Below are 20,363 nucleotides of genomic sequence, written 5' to 3' on the forward strand. Positions count from 1 at the left end.
CTAATTCATTGCATACAGTCTATTAACACTACTACTTTTAACTTCTTATGAATGTGCTGACTTTGTTTACTGGTGCTTGACATGGAATGGTCTATATAATAGGACACAAACAGTGCAATAACCAGAGAAAAACTTGCCTAGACTTAGGAAAATCTTGAATGAATATACATAAACTTCATGTCCAAATCAAGCCATCAGTTGAGCCAGTAGTTTGCCATGTCAGGCCACTCAAACAAACAATGTTTTGATAGCACCATAGTGTCCAGTGTTTACACTATTCAGGATGTCAACTAACAAATGGTGTTCTTATAGTTGTCTCTACTGTAAACTGGTATTCGAGAAGGTATTTTAACAAATTATACACATCTTCTATAAATACATTATAACACACACATACATAATATGTGCAGGGGCGGGGCCAGAAGGGTGGCATAGGGTGAGACATTACAGACACCCCCCACCCCCAACCAACCACCCTCCAGACACTTGCCAACCATGGCAAAAAATCCTAGACACGCCCCTGAATATGCATAAGTATTGCTTTATTCCTCCGACCTACCCCTGTTCAAAGGCCACTGAAAAGTCAAGGGTCAGTTTGTTTCCATGGTTAGATTAAGCTTCTAACATTAGGACACTCATGCAGTGCATGCTGTGGTAGTGGATAGACTTCAAAAGAAAAAGAAAATCATACTCAAGCCAATGCCTCAGAGTGAATCATACACAATTATATTCTAAAAGTGAATGCCTTGTTAAATTGTATGAAGTTGGTAAGACGTTCATTGGTCAAACAAAAAGTTCCATCCCAAACTCATGCCATTGTTATATACACATACGCACTTCTAAACAGAATTAGCTCTAGCTAGTGTACAATTCTGAAAGAGCAGGATTAAGATATATGTGTGCGTGTGTGCATGCGTGCGGGCCTGCGTGCATGCACGTGTGTGTGTGTGTTGGAAAAGTGTTATGGTAATACCATGATATTTGTTGTCAGATAATAGAACCTCATTCATGAAATGTGAACAAAATTATTTGTGTACAAAATGTACAAAAATCCCAGTAAAACCAAACAAACAAGTTGAATTTGTGGTGTAGTTACTGCATTTTGCCTTTGTTTATGGCAGTTTTGTTCACGGGAGGCCACACAAAGGTTTGACCCACATTCATCCTATGCCTGTCTCTCTCCCTCAATCTCTTTCCTACATGGGAATGTTGCCACCCTTCTCTAATGTCAGACTGGAGCTAATTTTAGCAGGACAGCTGAATGTGAGGGGTCATATTGCTGAATAAATACAGTAGCCAGTTGGTCAGGCAGTTGTCGTGGTCTAAGCCAGATCTTTTCTTCTTTCCCCATCTCTTTCTTTTCGCCACACTTCAAGGGTGCCTCCATTTAGCCTGTTGTACTTTCAGCAAGAGAAAGAGGTAAGAAAATGAAATAATATCCAAACACTTGCATCTTATTACCAACTAAATAAATACATTTAATTATTTTGATGCAAGAAACATACTAAAACAAGCACAGTGTAGGAAACTTGTTGCCAAGGATGATGGTCAATCATACAGGTCAGTGGTCATTAGACAAAAATGTATGATTCTGCGATTGACCAGTCAGAATCAAGTGTTCCAGAGACTGTGTAATAATGTTTGATAGAGGTCAGAAGTCACTCATTACAAATTCATGACTTATTTTAGTCAATATTTTGTGTGTGTGTAAATGCTATAAAACATTTACGTGAATATATATAAAAGCAAAAAGCCAGCTGCAAAAGCAGAAGCTCTGTTGTGGGTCTTATCAATACAAATTATTTACAGCTTTAAGCAAAGTTGGAGGATGCTTCAGTTTTCCTTTGACGGCTGATGAAGTTATGTGTCATGCTTTGCAAAAGTCGTCTGATAGCTATACTGCACCTACATTCACAGGAAATGCAGCATTAGGCCTGTTTCATACACTTATTAAAAATGTATTGTTCACCCATTTTAACAGGCAACAGCATTCACACTGCCCACTTAAGAAGAGCAGAGCTGCATAGCAGCAGAAACATATATGTAAACACATTTTCTGTGCTGATATTTGCCTGAACTTAATTATTTATTTTTTTTTATATATATATAAGCAGAGTCTTTTGCAATATTGGTTTTAATGAATCAACATAAAATTCTGGAGGGAACTTCTTACCTATAGTTTGAAATAAAAATGTATATTAATATACAATTTTAGAAGTTTATAGTTTGGGGGTTTGGGAAAAGTTCTGTGTACTGTTGGTTTGTTACTATAGGGATGTAAATGTGACCCACCTCTACATGTAAATTTCATGACGATCAATTTTGTAATAATTCTAAATGGAAAAACAAATCTTGACAACAATTGTATAATATATGGTCATTATTATAAGAAATACTTAAAGGGATAGTTCACCCAAAAATGAAAATGTTCTCATCATTTACCCACCCTCATGCCATCCCAGATGTGTCTTTCTTTCTTCTGCAGAACACAAATATAGGTTTTTAGAAGAATATCTCAGCTCTGTAGGTCCTCACAATGCAAGTGAATGGTGAACAGACCAAGCTCCAAAAATTGTATAAAGGCAGCATAGAAGTAATCCATAAACCTCCAGTGGTTAAATCCCATGACTTCAGAAGCGATATGATAGGTGTGGATGAGAAACAGATCAATATGTATGTCCTTTTTTTACCATAAATCTCCACTTTCACTTTCACATTTTTTCACGTTCTGAAAGTAAAAGTGGAGATTTATAGTAAAAAATGATTTAAATATTGATCTGTTTCTCACCCAAAGTGACTGCATCGCTTCTGAAGACATGGGTTAAACCACTAGAGTCATATGGATTACTTTTATGCTACCTTTGTGATTTTTGGAGCTTCAAAGTTCCGGTCACCATTCACTTGCATTGTATGGACCTACAGAGCTTATTCTTTTAAAAATATTTGTTTGTGTTCAGCAGTAGTAAATGATGAGAGACTTAATTTGTTTGGATGAACTACTCTTTTAATTTGGTAAACCAGAAATCACTTTATTTTCTTTAAACAGTAGCAGCTCACAGTAGAAACACCTTCAGTGTGAAAGCACAATTGCAAACCTTTTGTTTCACCTTTTATTATGAAGTCTGATATAAGAGATATATTAAGAAAGAGGTTTCTGGGCTGACAACATATGACAACATCATAAATGCTCAATTTAGGAAGTGGAGGCTGATATAAAATCTAATTTTGCTAAATCAAATGCTTTATTGCACCAAGGTGGAGAGATGTCAGGTATTTGTATATTAGTATTTGGCATGTTATGAATTTTGTATTTGTATTTATTTGGGGGGTGGTTGCATGATATTAAAGTACTAATATTTAGCAATCTGTCCTTATGCAAAAGCAGCAAAGCAAAGCCGATGCAGCTGGTTGTCACCAGTTTATATATAGTCTGAACTAGGGGAGGGTGGACAGGGGGTTGCAGGAAATGAGCTTGGCCCACATACTTTAGATAAAGGTCAAAAATGACAGTACTTCAGCAACAAATGGCATAGGCATCCAGTTTACAGCAAAACTCTTTAGAGAGAGGGAGAATGAGAGAGAGAGCAAGTGGCAGTCATTATGGGGAGATAAAAGAGAAGGAAAGATGAAGAGGAGCAAGGGAGGAGCATGTGATCTAGTTCCCTTTACAACAACACAGAAACCAAAAGATCCCTAAAAAGGAGAATTACACAAGCTTTTAAGTCATATGAGTCTGATGATTGTGGACATATTTTGCCTTATGGTAGATAAAATTCAATCCTGTATTTAGAAAAATGTTCACTAAAAATCACGTCATAATTTCACCATCCCTTTGAGTCACTGACACTTTCTAAACATTTCATCCAAAACAAAGAACAGCATCTCCTGTAACAACCAAGGGCTAAATGTCTGGTAAAAGAGCACAATGCTAAAGGAGCAGGATTATGTTTTATACTGTAGCGTTCATAAATCATATCTTTTGCATCTCCAGACTGAAGAGCAAGCCCAGACACTTATAAAAAATTACCAAAGTATTTTCAGGAATTGTCATTGGGCATTCACCATGGTGAAACTATGTTTTTTGGTAACACTGAATGAATAGAGTCATTCTACAATATGTATATGGCAAAACACCATGATGTTGACATCTGATATGATACCATTGTACAGCATCATTGACATACAGTTGAATGCATACGTTTGCATCCCCATTGCAGAATCTGCAAGATGTTTTCCACTTTTTTAAATAATAGGGATTATTAAAATTGGCAGATATTTTTTTACAAACAATCTTATCTTCTTGTGAAACCTAAACCATCCAGTCATATCGCGCACTCTCACTTGTACTTTAATTTGTTAACCACCCACTTTGTACCTGATTTCTCTCCCCCTCTTTCAGTCAAGATGCCTCATGCTTATCCATTCTTGGCCCCTGAGCAGAAGAAGGAGCTGAGCGATATCGCTCAGAGGATTGTTGCTCCCGGCAAAGGAATTCTTGCAGCTGATGAATCCACAGGTACAAACACTTAAACTCTCACATAAACTGGAGCGTTAACACCACGATAGAGCTCAATATGCTTAAAAAAGTTAACCCAAACAATGAAAGTTCTGTAATTTCATATAAGCTTGTGATTCACTGCAAATGTTTGCCGGAAGTTTGCAGCTCTTCACCAATAGTGGTGAACATTTGCAGCAAACATTTGGCAGCAATGGACAATTTGCTGCAAGTTTGCCGCAAAGCTCATTTGCATGTGAAAAGAATCAGTGGTGAATTTGCGGCAAGTTTGAGGAATATTTGCCATTCACTCTCGATTTTTGTCAGGAGGATTGCCTTTCTATATGTCTACCATCCCTGACATTCTTTATCTCCTCTTATTATTCTGCCCCTGCCACTTCCCATGGTAACTCTAGGTAGCGTGGCTAAGCGCTTCCAAAGCATCAATGCTGAAAACACAGAGGAGAACAGAAGGCTATACCGCCAGTTACTGTTCACGGCTGATGACATCATAAAGCCCTGCATTGGTGGAGTCATCCTTTTCCATGAAACGCTCTATCAGAATACAGATGATGGCAAGCCTTTCTCTCAGCTCATTAAAGAGAGGGCATGGTGGTAGGAATCAAGGTGGACAAGGGTGTAGTACCACTGGCTGGCACCAACGGAGAGACAACCACACAGGGTATGTGCTGCTGGGCTGCTGGACCTTTCTCTCTCTCTCATATTAGTTGTAGTGCTTGCAAGAATGTATGTAGTGCTTGTCAGCTGCAAAGTGTCTTTATACAGCAATTCATTTACATAGAACCAAAACCAAATCTTACCTAAAAGCATTATTATCTTGCTGCTTTGCAATCATTGGTATTTCCTTCAGGAAATCTATTCTCTCTTATCATGTACCACAAATGTTAACACATTATTAATTTCTCTCTCTTGCCCCCTTCAGGTCTGGATGGGCTGTACGAACGTTGTGCTCAGTATAAAAAAGATGGTGCTGACTTTGCTAAGTGGCGTTGCGTGTTAAAGATCACTCCCACAACCCCGTCCCACCTTGCCATTATCGAGAATGCCAATGTGCTTGCCCGCTACGCCAGCATCTGCCAGATGGTGAGATACTCTACAAAACAGACTAACCGGCCACTAATTGAAAGCATTCACATGCATCTTTAACTTACACAGTTTAGGTACATGTTTATATTCATTGCTACATGTTTTCAAATCGACTAGTCTTGGGTTGCCTGAATGACTGGTTGCCTGACTGTGATCGTAACGCAAGAATGTTTTTTTGAATGTTAGACTATTTTAACTTAATCAGCATCTTAAAGAGACAACTCTTCTGGCAGGACTCTGGTGTTCAAAGACAGTGGTGTTCTAAAGGGGATGAATTTTTCAAAGAGGGTTTACCATTCAAATTGTCTAACAGTGACAATACTATGTGCTTATTACAGTAATTATCCAATAATAAATGAATAAATAAATCATCAAAACCTCTAATTGCCGTTTACCCCAACAGCATGGTATTGTGCCCATTGTGGAGCCTGAGATATTGCCTGATGGTGACCACGATCTGAAGAGATGCCAGTATGTGACTGAGAAGGTTCTGGCAGCTGTGTACAAGGCACTATCAGACCACCACGTCTACCTGGAGGGAACCCTGCTAAAACCTAACATGGTGACTGCAGGTCACTCTTGCTCCCACAAATACTCCCCTCAGGAAATTGCAATGTCAACAGTCACCGCCCTGCGCCGCACTGTTCCCCCTGCTGTCCCTGGTGAGTGAAATACACTCACAAACCCACACTGACACCCTTAAAGCACCCATGAACTGATTTGATAACCTCCCATTGAAGCATGAAATTTAGTTTGAGACATATGGAAGGCTTTGAACCAGGATGGCAATGAGAGAATTCTCTGAAGAAATGTTTTTGCAGGATGTTTGAATTCAGTACAACTACATTGGATGCGACAAACCAGCCAGCTGTCATATGCAACAAGTTCCTTATTTTCATGAAAACATGAAATAGAGGTTAAATATCGGTTAGGTATGAGAGTGAAGTAAGAATCTCCATTATCACCAGAGAACTGTTCCAACAAATAAAATACAGTGAATTATTGTTAACACCAGAGATAGGATAGCTGGCAAATCCTTAAATTGTCAGAGTGCAGAGTTATGCTATATTTCAGTAATTTTCTGACATTTATTTATCTTCTGTATTATTTAAATATTTTACGTGTAAAATAATAAAACTTGAGTGTTATTCTTTCCAAATAATTCTCCTAATTTTCACATGAATGGATAACAATATTAATCAAGCTTGCTGACTAGAGATAGAAGATTAAAAATCATGCCTTTATTATTTAATTATTATTATTTCATTTAGTCGTTTCCATTATATTTCTACAACTGATGTTGCAACTGATGCTGCTTTGTTGCAAAATAGCAAGCAAATGTTAAATCTAAGAAGTCAAACAGTTCAGATGAATTGCAATTCTACTGTAAGAAACCCACTTGTGAATAAAAAATATTGTGCACAGTGTGCATTCTTGTTTGAAATGAGACTCTGTTCATACACATGCACAGAAATATTTAAGCCTAATTTGTAAGATTTATGTAATCTAACTGCATATAAAATTTCCATTCATTTGCATTACATAGTTTTAATAAAAACAAACTATTAAATGTATGTAATGTTTATTTGTCAGTGTAATAAAGCATATTTGTTTTAAATGCATAACCAGGTTTATGTATTCAATTTTAATAAAGCCTTTTAGTTTGAAATGCATAATAATCAGGTTTATGTATTAAATATGAATAAAACCTATTATATTGAAATGTATAATAACCAGTTTTATGTATTAATATTAATAAAACCTATTGTTGTGAAATGCATAATAACAAGGTTTATGTTTCAATATTAATAAAACCTATTAGTTTGAAATGCATAATAACCAGGTTTAGGGAAAAAACCCAGTTTACTCAAATTCCATCACATTTATGTACTTATTAATACCCAATGCATATTCAATTTATAATCAAATAATTTTTTTAAATAATTTTTCCATTCACCCCACACCTACAACAATATCTACAATACATAGAAAAATCTTGAAGCACTTACCTACCACTGGTGTACCTGCAGAATGGCCATGAAAAGCAGGGTGGAGGCGGCCTGTCCAGCGGCACTGTAGGCTTTGGTCACCAGCGACGATGTACAGCGGACGAACCCAAAAGTCTGTTTCGGGCAGCGAAAGGTACCCTCCATGACCTCGTCAGTTTGTCGTGCACCTCCGGGAAGAAAGGGACCGGGGGCATGGTCGTGAGCGGTGCCCCAAACCCAGGAACCAATCATCAATCCATGAGGAGGGTGGAGGGTTCCAGTCAAACCCGATGCTCGCGGCAGCCCAGACAAGCATGGCGGTCAGCTCTGCATCAGCCTCAGACTGGTTGGGCAGACATGAAGGTGGCAGCCCAGTGGAGTCATCGGCGTCCGACATCGCCAGTGCGCTCTTCGATGCAGTGATTGAAAACTCATCCTGCTCGTGGCCCGAAAGAGACGTCATGCTGGCCTTGAGACAGGCTGGTCTCATTTTGGACATGGACAGGAGCAAACACGCTTGCTGGGGAATGGGAGGTCTGCTGGGAATTACGTGGCGAGACCACGCCCATTGAACTCGCCAAATGGCCTCCAGCGCCAGCCGGGCCAGCCTCATAATTGTGGGTAGAAGGCGCAGCGAGGATAGCAGCTAGAGTGGCTTTCCCCCGGAAGAAGGAAAGCCGCGACCGCAGCGTTGCCATGGTCATATTCTCGCAATTAGGCTAATTATGCATCCGTGAGGTTTAAAGGCTGACTGCAGAGGGCCGTGCGGGAGAGAGAGATCGTTAGCGGACATGTCCGTCATGTGTGTTTATGTTGTCTCTCTCCCTTTAAACCTCACGGAGGCATAATTAGCCTAATACGGGACCGGGTGTGTAGGATCACGACCCGGCCCCGCCCTCCGCCCTGCCACAGAGAACATGAACCATCCACAAACGCTGCCTCAGGCCCATGGCCATCGGAAGCAGAGAGAGACAAATTCCACTCGCCAATTCTCATTGGCCATTTCTCAAAGAATGGGAGGTGTTCGTGGCTCTCGAGAGCGACCCCTGGTGTCACTACATTGACACAACGTCGAGTGAGTGACAGAAGGGGAACCTTCATGAAGGTCACGATCCATGGAGCACTGGGGTTAAATGGTGAAAAGACCGGGACAGGCAGAACTCTGATGTCATTTCCACCTCGAAACGATTTCATTTCCCGAAATTTGTATGTAAACAAATCTCACGCATTTTTACTAATTAAATCTTGCTTGTTTCACAGCTAAACCATGTTCATACATTTTTATTGATTACATTTAATAGATTTCAGAATAAATATTTTTATGCTGATTCTAAGGAATTTTAATAAATACATTTTAAAAATATTTTTATTTAAATATAATCATATAAATGCAAATACTTAATAATACATTATGCAATGATTAATTTCTGTGAGTGTATTTATCCACACAATTTTAAATGCCTTTTACATGACAGTAATTCAGTTCTTAATTCCCTATCTGTCACTCACTCAAAGTTGTGTCGGTGAGTTGACACTAGGGGTCGCTCCTGGGGATCCCAGAAATATCTGATCTTGAGAAAAGGCCAATGGAAATTGCCGTGTGGAATTTGCATGCCACTCCCCCGGACATACGGGTATAAAAGGAGTGACGCTGCAAACGCACATCAGATATCTTCTTCGGAGCCGAGCAAGCAAGTTCACAGAGCTGAATTCCTCTGCCGCCTCCATTCATCTCTCTACGCTGTTCAGCGCTCCCGACGATGATGTTGCGGTGTACTTATGCCCGCAAAGCTCCGCCACCTGGCGGGACCGTCCGAGGCTCCCATTCAGGGCCTGTAGGCTGACATCGTCTCTGACGGCTAAGGCCTACGGCACCACTGGGCATGCCGCCTCCACCTTCCATGCCATGGCACTCCTGCAGGTGCACTTAGCCAAGGCACTTAGAGAAATGCACGAGGGTAGTCCTGACCCGGGACTAATGCAGGAGCTGTACTCAGCGAGGTCTCGGCGTGAGCTCTCGGGCAGGCGATGTCAACCCTGGTGGTCAAGGAACGCCACCTCTGGCTCAACCTGGTCGAGTCTCGAGAGGTTGACAAGGTATGTTTCCTTGACGGCCCCATCTCCCAGGTTGGGCTATTTGGCGACACCATTGGAGACTTCGCCTGGCAGTTCTCAACGGTGAGGAAGCAGACGGAGGCCATAAAACACATCCTGCCCAGGCGGAGCCACAGATCCCGCACTCCGTCTGCTTGTCGCCCAGGGCATCTCCCTGCGGTGTCAACACTGACACCAGAACCGCGATTTCACCCACGGCCGGCTGCCAAGAACCCCAAGAAGGCTTCAAAGCGCCCCTGAGTCGGGCAGCTCCAGGACACTGGAAACTGCACTACGGGAGCTGGTAAGCAGACCACTCCCTCCCCCGCCGGAAGGTCAGGTGGAGAATCCTTGTTTTTTTGTAAATTTAGTTTCACCGCATGCCCAACGGACTGCGGTACCCACATTTTCAGAAAAGAGCAGTTTCCTCAGCCCCTGGGCTCTATTTCCGGTGTCCCCGGCCGTCGTTATCACGACCGCCGGCTAAAGGTTCTCCTTGGCAGGTACGGCGCCCCGGAACAGGACACCCCGCTTCCACATGCCCAGCCATTGATCAGGTCCGTCCGACTCGGCTACGTGATTAAGTTCCCCAGGCGCCCGCACTGTTCTCCACTGCGGTGAGAGGCGAGAACACCGCTGCCTTGTGTGCAGAGATTACCTCCCTTCTACGGAAGGACGTGATAGAGCCTGTCCCTCCAGCCGAGGTGAAGAAGGGGTTTTACCACCCCTACTTCATCGTACCCAAAAAGGCGCCGAGTCGCGGCCAATCCTCGACCTGCGAGTTCTGAACCGGCTTGCTGCGCTGGCTACGAGGCACACAGAGGTCTGCCGTCTCGCACCGCCAGTCTGCGTAACTCGGGTCAGCTCTTGTGGCGTTTTCCATTGGGACCCCTAGTGTCAACTCACTAACACAATGTCGAGTGAGTGACAGATAGGGAATGTCTTGGTTACTGACGTAACCTCCGTTCCCTGATGGAGAGAATGAGACGTTGTGTCCCTCCTGCCACAACACTGAACAAACCGCTGAAATGGCTGGGTCTTTGGCTCGGCTCCTCAGTGCGATATCTTCAATCCTTTTATACCTGTATGTCCGGGGGAGTGGCATGCAAATTCCACACGGCAATTTCCAAATTGGCCTTTTCTCTAGATCAGAGATGTCTGGGCTCCCCAGGAGCGACCCCTAGTGTCAACTCACCTCCATCAGGGAACGAAGGTTACATCAGTAACCAAGACCTTTTATCTGTTTTATCAACCCATCCAGTAAGAAATTACACCTTGATGGCTTAAGAATAAGATATATAATTTAGAACTTATTAAGATATATAAATACCTCACCACAATAACTTGCTTTTAACCATGATTATTTGAGATTACCACAGTCATGTGCACTTTAATTTAAATCACATATTGACATCAAAATAAGGGAATTAAGCAAATACTAAAAACACCAGAAAATGCACATTTTATATCACTAATTCATGTGATTGGAAAAATAGATGTATTATTACTTGCACAGAATTCTATATAAAGTAGATAGCCATCAAGTAAGTACTATGATCCATTTTGATTTGTCCAGTATCGATTGTTATAGCTCTTGTGATTGGTCCAACTTTATTAGCCCCGCCCAGCATGGTAGTCTGTTCTCTCATCTTGATTTACAAGTGCACAACCGCGTTTTGCTACAGGTTTTTCGCAAAACTCAAGATGGGAAGATTTGAAGTTGCAGTGGCAGATTTGAGAGGTTGTACTGCAAAAGTGAATTTAAGTACAAAAGTAAACATGTAAGTTTTTGTATTTATATGAATGTAATTTTACACATTTGTGACTATTTGTCTGCAACTTTGAATTCAAAACGCAGGTTTTGGATTATTGTCTGTGCATGCAGATTGCAGCATTCAACTTCAGATTTGTATTTTTCAAGGTTTCACATCAGGGCTGTGAGTGTAAATTTCATGTTACAAGAACAAATATTTATTGTACAAGTTCCCAACTTCAAATCTACAAGCTCTCGAGTTTTGCAACAGATTTACCTTCATTGTGGCCCATCTCTGCTAAATAGTCTCTGGTTCTTAATATGACTGTAGAGCCTAATTCATGAAACACAACCACAACGAATTTCTGTGTAAATGTTTTGTAAAATGGTTTAAAAAACCAATTGCAGGTAAATTGTCACATGATGCAATCCACATTAAGAAATACATATTTTAATTTATTAAGGCATCATATTTCAATAGAATGATCTACAACTCAACCCTCTACCATTTTCCCCCCACAGGCATCACCTTCCTGTCCGGTGGCCAGAGTGAGGAGGAGGCCACAATCAACCTGAACGCCATGAACCAATGTCCCCTACACAAACCCTGGGCTCTCACCTTCTCTTATGGCCGTGCCCTTCAGGCCTCTGCGCTGAAAGCCTGGGGGGGCAAGAAAGAGAATGGCAAGGCCTGCCAGGATGAATTTGTCAAGAGAGCCGTGGTATGTTAAAACATTCTAAGCAGAGCCAATGCAAAGTTTAATTAGATTACAGGTTGCCAAAAAACATCTATTATGACCATCTCTGTACAATTCATGAATATAGGACAACACCCCTTTCATCTATGGCACAGCATGTCAAACTGGCCTAAGCATGAATAAAACTGAATTGAGATATCCTTCTAGAAACAGACAATAATTGCAAAAGTTTTTAACATCCAGCCCATTGTTCCCATTTTTTATGATGTTATGTCTTGATTTCTTCTACAGAATAACAGTGCAGCAGCCATTGGTAAATATGTCTCCTCTGGAGACACAGGAGCTGCCGGAGGAGAGTCTCTGTTTGTGGCCAACCATGCTTATTAAAGATGCACACCTAGATTCCCCACTGGCTCTCACACTGCATTTCCCTCATCTGTCTGTGCCCTCATGTACACCAAGGCACTATTTGTGTCATGAGAGAGAAAGTACAATGCTCAAAACACTTGTAGTTTGGATTGTTTTTTTGTAGTTGTTTTTTTCCACATGATATGATATTTTATTTATCAGACAGAAAAATAAAGGACTCAACCAACACGTTTGATTAGTGTTTGATTTCCTTGAAGCTAAATTTGATGGAAACTTGAACTAATAACCATGAATGAAAAAAATATGCACTCACTTAGCACTTTATTAGAAACACCCATACACCAACATATTCATGCGAATATCTAATCATCCAATCATTTGGCAGCACTGCAATGCATAAAATCAAGCAGATGCATGTCAAGAGCTTTAGTTACTCTTCTCATCAACCATCAGAATGGGGAAAAAATGTTATCTCCGTGATTTAGACCATGGCATGATTGTTGGTGCCAGTATGGTTTGAGAATTTCTGTAACTGCTGATCTCCTGGGATTTCCACACACAACAGTCTCTAGAGTTTACTCAAAATGGTGCCAAAAACAAAAGGCATCCAGTGTGTGGCAGTTCTGCGGAGAGAAGCGTGTTTTGATGAGAGAGGTCAACGGAGAATAGTCAGACTGGTTCGAGTTGCCAGCTTTCTACCAGCCAAATATAGGATATTTCAACTTTAAATACAGAAAACTTTTTTTCCAGTGGGTCTCCAGCATGAGATGCTGCGCAAAGGTTAAAGAGGTCCACCTAAAACTTGTTTACATAGAAAACAATTGAAAAACGTCAGACAAGCACAAACATGTGTCAGTGTGACTGTGTGAACAGCCCCTAATAGGCCTACGCCTAAAATCAAAACCAATTTAATAATATGTCCAAGAGAAAACTCATTTCTATCAGTCTTCACTTTTAATAAACATGACTTTTTGTCAAAAGAACTAAGCTGCAATAGAGACAGACAATATTTTTCTGTCAAGCATTTTCTTCCAAATAATTAACTTTAAGCCTTTTCCATTTCTAAAATGCTCAAAGAACTGGCTTCCTGTTAAAATTTTGGGTCATCAGTTTGTAGACAGAAGGCTATATGACTAATGTGTCAAAAATAGTATATTATATTCAGTATAATAAAAAATAGTAAGTTTATATCACTAAAAAATTATTTGTCTCAGTGCAAGTCTTAGTAGTAACCATGCATTATATGGATTTTTATGGGAGAGAAAGCACTTAACATAAAATAATGTATTTCTCCTTAGATTACAGTGTGGTTGTTTTGTCAGTAAATAGTGTTTATCACAAGGGAAATGTAAAAATAAATCAATTGTATGTACTGTACTGTATTGTAGCCTACTATAAAGATGCTCTGCAGTTTTTCTCACCATCATTTAGCTGAATCTCTCTTCCAGAACAAGCACTGAAATATGCAAAGTAGCCTAATAACTGGGGTTTTGAAATCACAATGGTGAAAAACAATTATCATGCACTCAAATGCTATATTGCTATATATTTTACAAAATTCTCCTCCTACTGAATGAAAACACGACAGAAGACATGCGCTGTACAAGTGTTATTTTCTCCTGTCAAGTGTTGCATCCATGTAATGCTTAACAGACGATATCTCACAACTCACTTGAAAGGAGTGTGATTCAGGTCCATTTTTCTATATGCTAATAAAAAGCTAATTTATTAACATCATTCATTTAATTCTTTTGTGATAGCACCATGAGCTGTTTCAGATCACAAACTGACTTATTTCCTGACTGAAAGCATCAAGGAGGTCTATAATACCTGGAATTAAAACGTATCGGTTACCTAACGTAACCTCGGTTCTCTCTAGATGAGGGAACGAGTATTGCGTAAGCTAGCTTACGCTACGGGAAAGATTCATCTTTTCTGAGATATTGAAGCCAAAAAATTATCCTTAATTTTTGTATCCATTGTCAACGCAGTGCGGCAGCTGCAGACCTTGAGCGGGCTATCTAGCGAGCTCATAGGTTGCTCTGCGGCAACTGCTGCAGCCTATAGACGCAGCTTGGGCTGAACTCAGTATCCAATGAGAGGCGCCCGCGCTCACTGCATCAAAGCCCGCCAAAATGGGCGTGACTAGAGTGCATATAAGCGTGGTTTGTAGGCTGGAACCCTGGTTTTCATTGACTGAAGTGAAAAGTCGCCGCGGCGCTGAAGCACGGCCGGCTACGCAATACTGCTCCCTCATCTAGAGAGAACCGAGGTTACGCTAGGTAACCGATACGTTCTCTTACGAGAGGTTCTCTCAGATATGCGTAAGCTAGCTTACGCTACGGAACCCATTGTCAACGCCGTGCGCGCCAAGCATCCACTGTATGAGCCCCAGGGAATTAAGGGGGACCCGGGGAGCCCTTATGAGTGGGGAAATAATATTTGGCCGGCAAGAATGCGGGTCATTGATTGTGTAATACATAAGCACATAGTGGGAAGGGAACGACAGAGCGGCGGTGCCGGTCTGTGTGGAATGTGACCCATCAGTGCAGCTCACCAGGGGAGCTGTAGCGTATTAAACCGCTAGTAGTTTTGCCTGCAGAGCAGGCACTTCCATATTGTAAAATCTGACAAAGGTGGAGGGGGAAGTCCATCCCGCTGCCACACATATGTCGTGAATGGAAATCCCGCTGGACCATGCCCACGAGGAAGCCATGCCTCTAGTGGAGTGAGCCCTAATGCCCAACGGGCATGGCAGGTCTTTTGACACGTATGTAGCAGCAATAGCGTCCACTATCCATCTAGATAGTGTCTGTTTCGAGGCGGCGAGACCTTTGGTGCGCCCTCCGAACAAAACAAAAAGCTGCTCAGAGCGTCTGAAAGCGGCGGAGCGCGCAGTATACAATCTCAGTGCTCTGACCGGGCAAAGGAGATTGCCGCTGCGTCGCTATCGGATGCTGGCAGCGCCGATAGGGAAATGACCTGTGCTCTGAAAGGAGTACCGATCACCTTGGGAACATAGCCGTGTCTAGGCTTTAAAATGACCTTGGAGTCACTTGGTCCAAACTCAAGACACGCAGCGCTGACAGACAGCGCGTGAAGGTCTCCCACACGCTTGACTGATGACAGGGCAGTCAGAAAACGGTTTTGAGTGAAAGGTATTTCAAATCCACGGATTGAAGTGGTTCGAAAGGGGGCTTTCATAGTTTCGAGAACTATAGAAAGATCCCAGATAGGAACCGATGGGGGCGCGGGGTTCATCCTTCTAGCTCCCCTGAGGAAGCCGGATGACCAGCTCGCTTTTACCCCATGACTGGCCGTGCAGGGTTCAGCTGAACGCCGCAACGGCCGCCACATACACTTTGAGCGTGGATGGGGATCTGCCCTTATCCAGCAGCTCTTGTAGGAATACTGAGCAGCTGACGTACACCCCACACGTCCACGGGTCCAGGTCTCTGTCGGTGCACCATTTTGAGAACACAGACCATTTTGACGCATAGAGTCTTCTCGTGGAAGGGGCTCTAGCGTGTATGATGGTGTTTATTACTCCTTCTGGCAGAGCGACGGGTAGTCGCTGATCACCCACGCATGCAGTGCCCAGCTCTGGGTGGGGATGCCAGATTGTGCCGCAAGCTTGAGAGAGGAGATCTGCTCTCACTGGGATGGGCCACGGCGCTGTCAGTGACAGCTGCGTAAGCTCCAGGAACCATGTCTGATTCTCCCAACGCGGGCTATGAGGAGCACCGAGTGACGCTGCTTCCTGATCCTCTGCATTACCTGTGGCAATAGCGAGACGGGAGGGAAGGCGTAAGCGGGCGCCTGGGCCAGTCCTGGGCCAGCTGCCCTCGCTCGAGAAAAATATTGGGCAGTGAGAGTTCTCTTTGGACGCAAAGAGGTCTATCTCTGCTCTGCCGAATAGGTGCCATAACGCCTGGACTGTTTGAGCGTGCAGGGACCATTCCCCTGGGGAATATTGTCTCTGGACAGTCTGTCCGGGCCGCCGCTCAGGTGGCCTGGCACGCGCGCCGCCCTCAGCGAGCGCAGGTGGCACTGGGACCAACTCAGTATGCGTTTGGCCAGATGGAAGAGGTTCCTGGATCTGACACCGCCCTGACGGTTTAGGTAGGATACCACAGATCTGTTGTCCGAATGGACCAGGACGTGGTGACCCTGAATGACCGGGAGAAAGCGCACGGCGCGCACTCGACCGCTATCATTTCCAGACAATTTATGTGAAGGAGCTTTTCCTGAACTGACCATAGGCCTAAAACCGGAGAGCCCTCGCGAGACCGCGCCCCAACCCGTGTTGGACGCTGCCTGTCGAGATGACTTTTCGGCGAGATACAGCTCCCATTGTCACTCCCCGCTGATACCATTCGGCCACTGTCCAGGGCTGCAGAGCTGATATACAGGTCTGAGTCACCTTGATGGGCTGGCGGCCTGTGGCCCAAGCCCGGCGAGACGCTGGTGTTTAGCCAATGCTGAAGCGGGCGATGTGCAGTAAACCCAGCTGAAGTACTGCTGCGGCTGAGGCCATGTAACCTAGCACTCTCTGGAATTTCTTCAGAGGCGTGAGGCTGTTCATCTGAAAAGATGCGGCTAGTCGCTGAACACGGCGCGGCTGTGTAGATAAGCTGAGCCGTCATTGCCACGGAGTCTAGTTCTATTCCAAGGAAGGAAATTGTCTGACTGGGCTGTAGTGAGCTCTTGGTCCAATTGACTGCAAGACCCAAACTGTTCAGATGGCTGAGGAGAACTGCTCTGTGAGACAGAAGCTCCATATGTGACTGTGCCATAATCAGCCAGTCGTCCAAATAGTTCAAAATTCGCAAACCCTGACTCCACAGGGTGCGAAGCGCCGCATCCATGCACTTCGTGAAAGTACGGGGTGCTAAGGACAGGCCGAACGGGAGGACGGTGTATTGATAAACCTGGCCGCCGGCTGAATCTCAAGAATGGCCTGTGACGGGATTTATCTGAATCTGAAAGTATGCATCTTTCAGATCGAGAGAAATAAACCAGTCCCTCTGGCGCATTACGCGCGAGGAGTTTCCTGATTGTAAGCATTTTGAACGGTCTTTTGCAAGCACCTTGTTCAAAACCCTGAGATCTAATATGGGTCTGAGGCCGCCGTCTTTCTTGGGAACAAGAAAATAACGGCTGTAAAGTCCCGACTCGCTCAGAGAGGGTGGCACTTTCTCTATGGCCCTTTTGCACAGAAGGCTTGCTATTTCTGAATGAAGCATGCACGCTGCTTCCGTGTTTACAGTGGTTTCGAGCCAGCTCTGAAGCGAGGAGGGCGGCGATCGAACTGTAGCAAATAGCCCTGTTGTATTGTGCTTAACACCCACTTGGATATCCCTGGAATAGCTTCCCACGCTTTGAAGCGTAACACTAGAGGGTGAATGGCCAATTCGCTCTGATTGCCGCACACAGAGCTGAACAAAATGTGTGAGCTGCTTAGTGTGTTCATGCATGATTGCTCGCAGACAGCATGAACAGGCTGTTTTGTGAGTGACTTCCGATTGGAATGAATGGGGAAAGAGTCACATCTGTTACGTGATGCGCAAGCATAGTCATGGGCACGGACTTACACACAGAGGAATGTTTGCTGGCCGTGTAACAGAGCCGGGCAGAGAATGGGCGCCGCAAGTATTCGTGAGCGCATTTATTGACTCTAGCGCTCGAGCGGTTCAGTAACCGCTTTATGTGAGCGTGCTCTGGTGGGGACATGAGACATGCAGTGCTTGTGTGCAGAAGTGAACACTGGATTGTGGGCACATTTTCTACACATAGGGCTGGTCGTGTGACAGAGCTGCCAGAGAATGGGCGCCACGACGCATTTGTGGGCGCCTTCATTGACTCTGACGCCGAGCGGTTCGTGAATCGCTTTATGAGAGCGTGCTCTGATAGGGGCACGTGATGTGTTATGCTTGTGTGTAGGGGCTGAACACTGGGTTGTGGGCACATTTTCTACACATAAGACATGTTTGCTCTTTACAAGATTTATTTGGGTCGCCGTGAAAACGGCGTTTGAGTGCAGGCAAGCGGGCAGTGTCACCGGCTTGTTGGCTGCTAAATTCACCACTGTAGTAGCCTAAGAGAAGGGGACTGACAGGGGCAAAGCTTTGACGGTGGTCCGCCGCGGCGGACTGAGCCGTCGCTTGTTCAACAAAGTTAGGAAGACTTCGGTTGCTCTGGTTTCAGCGCTACCTTAAATCGAGGCCCGCGGGGCGGCGGTCTGCGGCGGCTGTCTGAGCGCGATCGAGGGCGGCCGCCCTGTCGACGCTGAGAAGTCTGAGATTGTTGAGCTGGGCGCTGTGAAGAGGCTCGTGCAGGAGGCTGATCACGTGAGCGGCCTGCAGAGGAGCTAGCGCGACGAGGCAGAAAGAGATTCATGGCTTGTGTGGCTTTTGGACCTCTGAAAACCGGTCAATGATACCACTCACCGCGGAGCCGAAGAAACCGGATGGAGAGAGCGGTGCGTTGAGGAACGTAGAGCGCTCTGCTTCTCCCATGTCGGCTAGCGTTAACCACAGATGTCTCTCGGTCACAGTCAGCGCGCCATGCACTTCCCTATAGCTTGGGCTGCAGCTTTGGTAGCGCGAGGGCGAGGTCCGTAGCACTCCGTATGTCTGCAACCGCCTCTGGATGCCTACTTTCCTCATCCCACTCCCGCAGAAGGTCCGCTTGGAGGATCTGTAGGACGGCCATAGAGTGCAGAGCAGATGCAGCTTGGCCGGCGGCGGAATAGGCGCGCCAACACAGGCGGAAGTTGTTCTGCAGGCCTTAGACGGGAGCACTGGTTTAGACCGCCATCTCGCGGAGGGCGGGCAAAGGTGTGCTGCTACCGCATCCTCGACCGGAGGGATGGAAGCGTAGCCCTTCTCAGTGGCACCGCCCACCGAAGCAAGAGAGGTGGAGACGTGGGATCGGACCCTGGCCGAGAAAGGCGCTGCTCCATGATTTGGAAAGCTCGGCGTGGAGTTCCGGCAGGAAGGGAGCGGCCCGGTAGCGGGTGCTGAGCGGCGCGGCTCTGTAGAAAGCAGCCGCCAAGTCTGTTGGGTGCCTGCTCAAGGGCGGTGACCACTCGAGCCCGAGGCAGTCGACGGCCTGTGTGAGGAGGCGTGTTAGTTCCCCTCGACTCGGGCGCTGGTCCTGCTGGATTCCTGGGCCGAGGAGGAGGCGTGTGAGCCTGACCACTCCTCGCTGTCCGAAGCCATGATGGAACAGCCCTTATCCTCCGCTTCTTCGTCCGAGATGGCAGCAGAGCAGCCGCCGGCGGCAACTGCGCATCCCGGTGGGCGGGGAGGGTGTAGGCGATGCTCGAGGGATGGGCTCCGGCGAGGCAATCGCTTCTACCATTGTTTCCGGCAGCCTTTGAGAGCGGCGCTTTTTCTGCGCTGACTGAACGGAAGGCGCGCGGCGGCTTCGGTCCTGAGCGTTCGAGTCGAGCCCGCAGGGTCGACATCGGCAGCTCCTCGCAGAGATCACATCCGCCTTCGGCGAGGGCGACCTCTGCATGCCCCAGTCCCAGGCAGAGAGCGCAGATGATGTGGCGGTCTCCGGTGCTGAGAGGAGCGCGGCATGAGGCGCAAGTGGAGCGAGGCATCTTAAAAAAGACGCTCGTACTCTTTTGTGAAGTTCTTAAGAACTCGCTTGCTTTTAAAAAGGATACGTCGCCGGATGGCGTAGCTCGCAGGACGGCTGAAGGTGGTGCAGACGGCCGGCTTCTTCGAACGCTGTCCACGCTTGCTTGATGCCCCTCGAACGGCGACGCGGCTTCCAGTTCAGTGATGCGAAGAGCTTCGCTGAAGAGATGAAAATCAGGGTTCCAGCCTACGAACTACGCTTATATG

At 45.0% G+C, this 20,363-nt stretch overlaps 1 protein-coding gene across 1 annotated transcript; it reads left to right on the plus strand.

Moving 5' to 3' along the window:
• The first annotated feature begins 1,278 nt into the window (after nucleotides 1-1,278).
• On the plus strand, nucleotides 1,279-12,732 carry aldoab (aldolase a, fructose-bisphosphate, b). Its single transcript, XM_052103182.1, is given in 8 exon segments — nucleotides 1,279-1,419; nucleotides 4,400-4,516; nucleotides 4,912-5,097; nucleotides 5,100-5,177; nucleotides 5,439-5,599; nucleotides 6,006-6,264; nucleotides 11,960-12,159; nucleotides 12,427-12,732. Coding segments are annotated over 7 exon segments (1,092 nt in total). The 5' UTR covers nucleotides 1,279-1,419; nucleotides 4,400-4,404; the 3' UTR covers nucleotides 12,523-12,732.
• Nucleotides 12,733-20,363: the final 7,631 nt, after the last annotated feature.

This window comes from Xyrauchen texanus, chromosome 33, assembly GCF_025860055.1.
Source record: "Xyrauchen texanus isolate HMW12.3.18 chromosome 33, RBS_HiC_50CHRs, whole genome shotgun sequence".
Lineage (NCBI taxonomy): Eukaryota > Metazoa > Chordata > Actinopteri > Cypriniformes > Catostomidae > Xyrauchen > Xyrauchen texanus.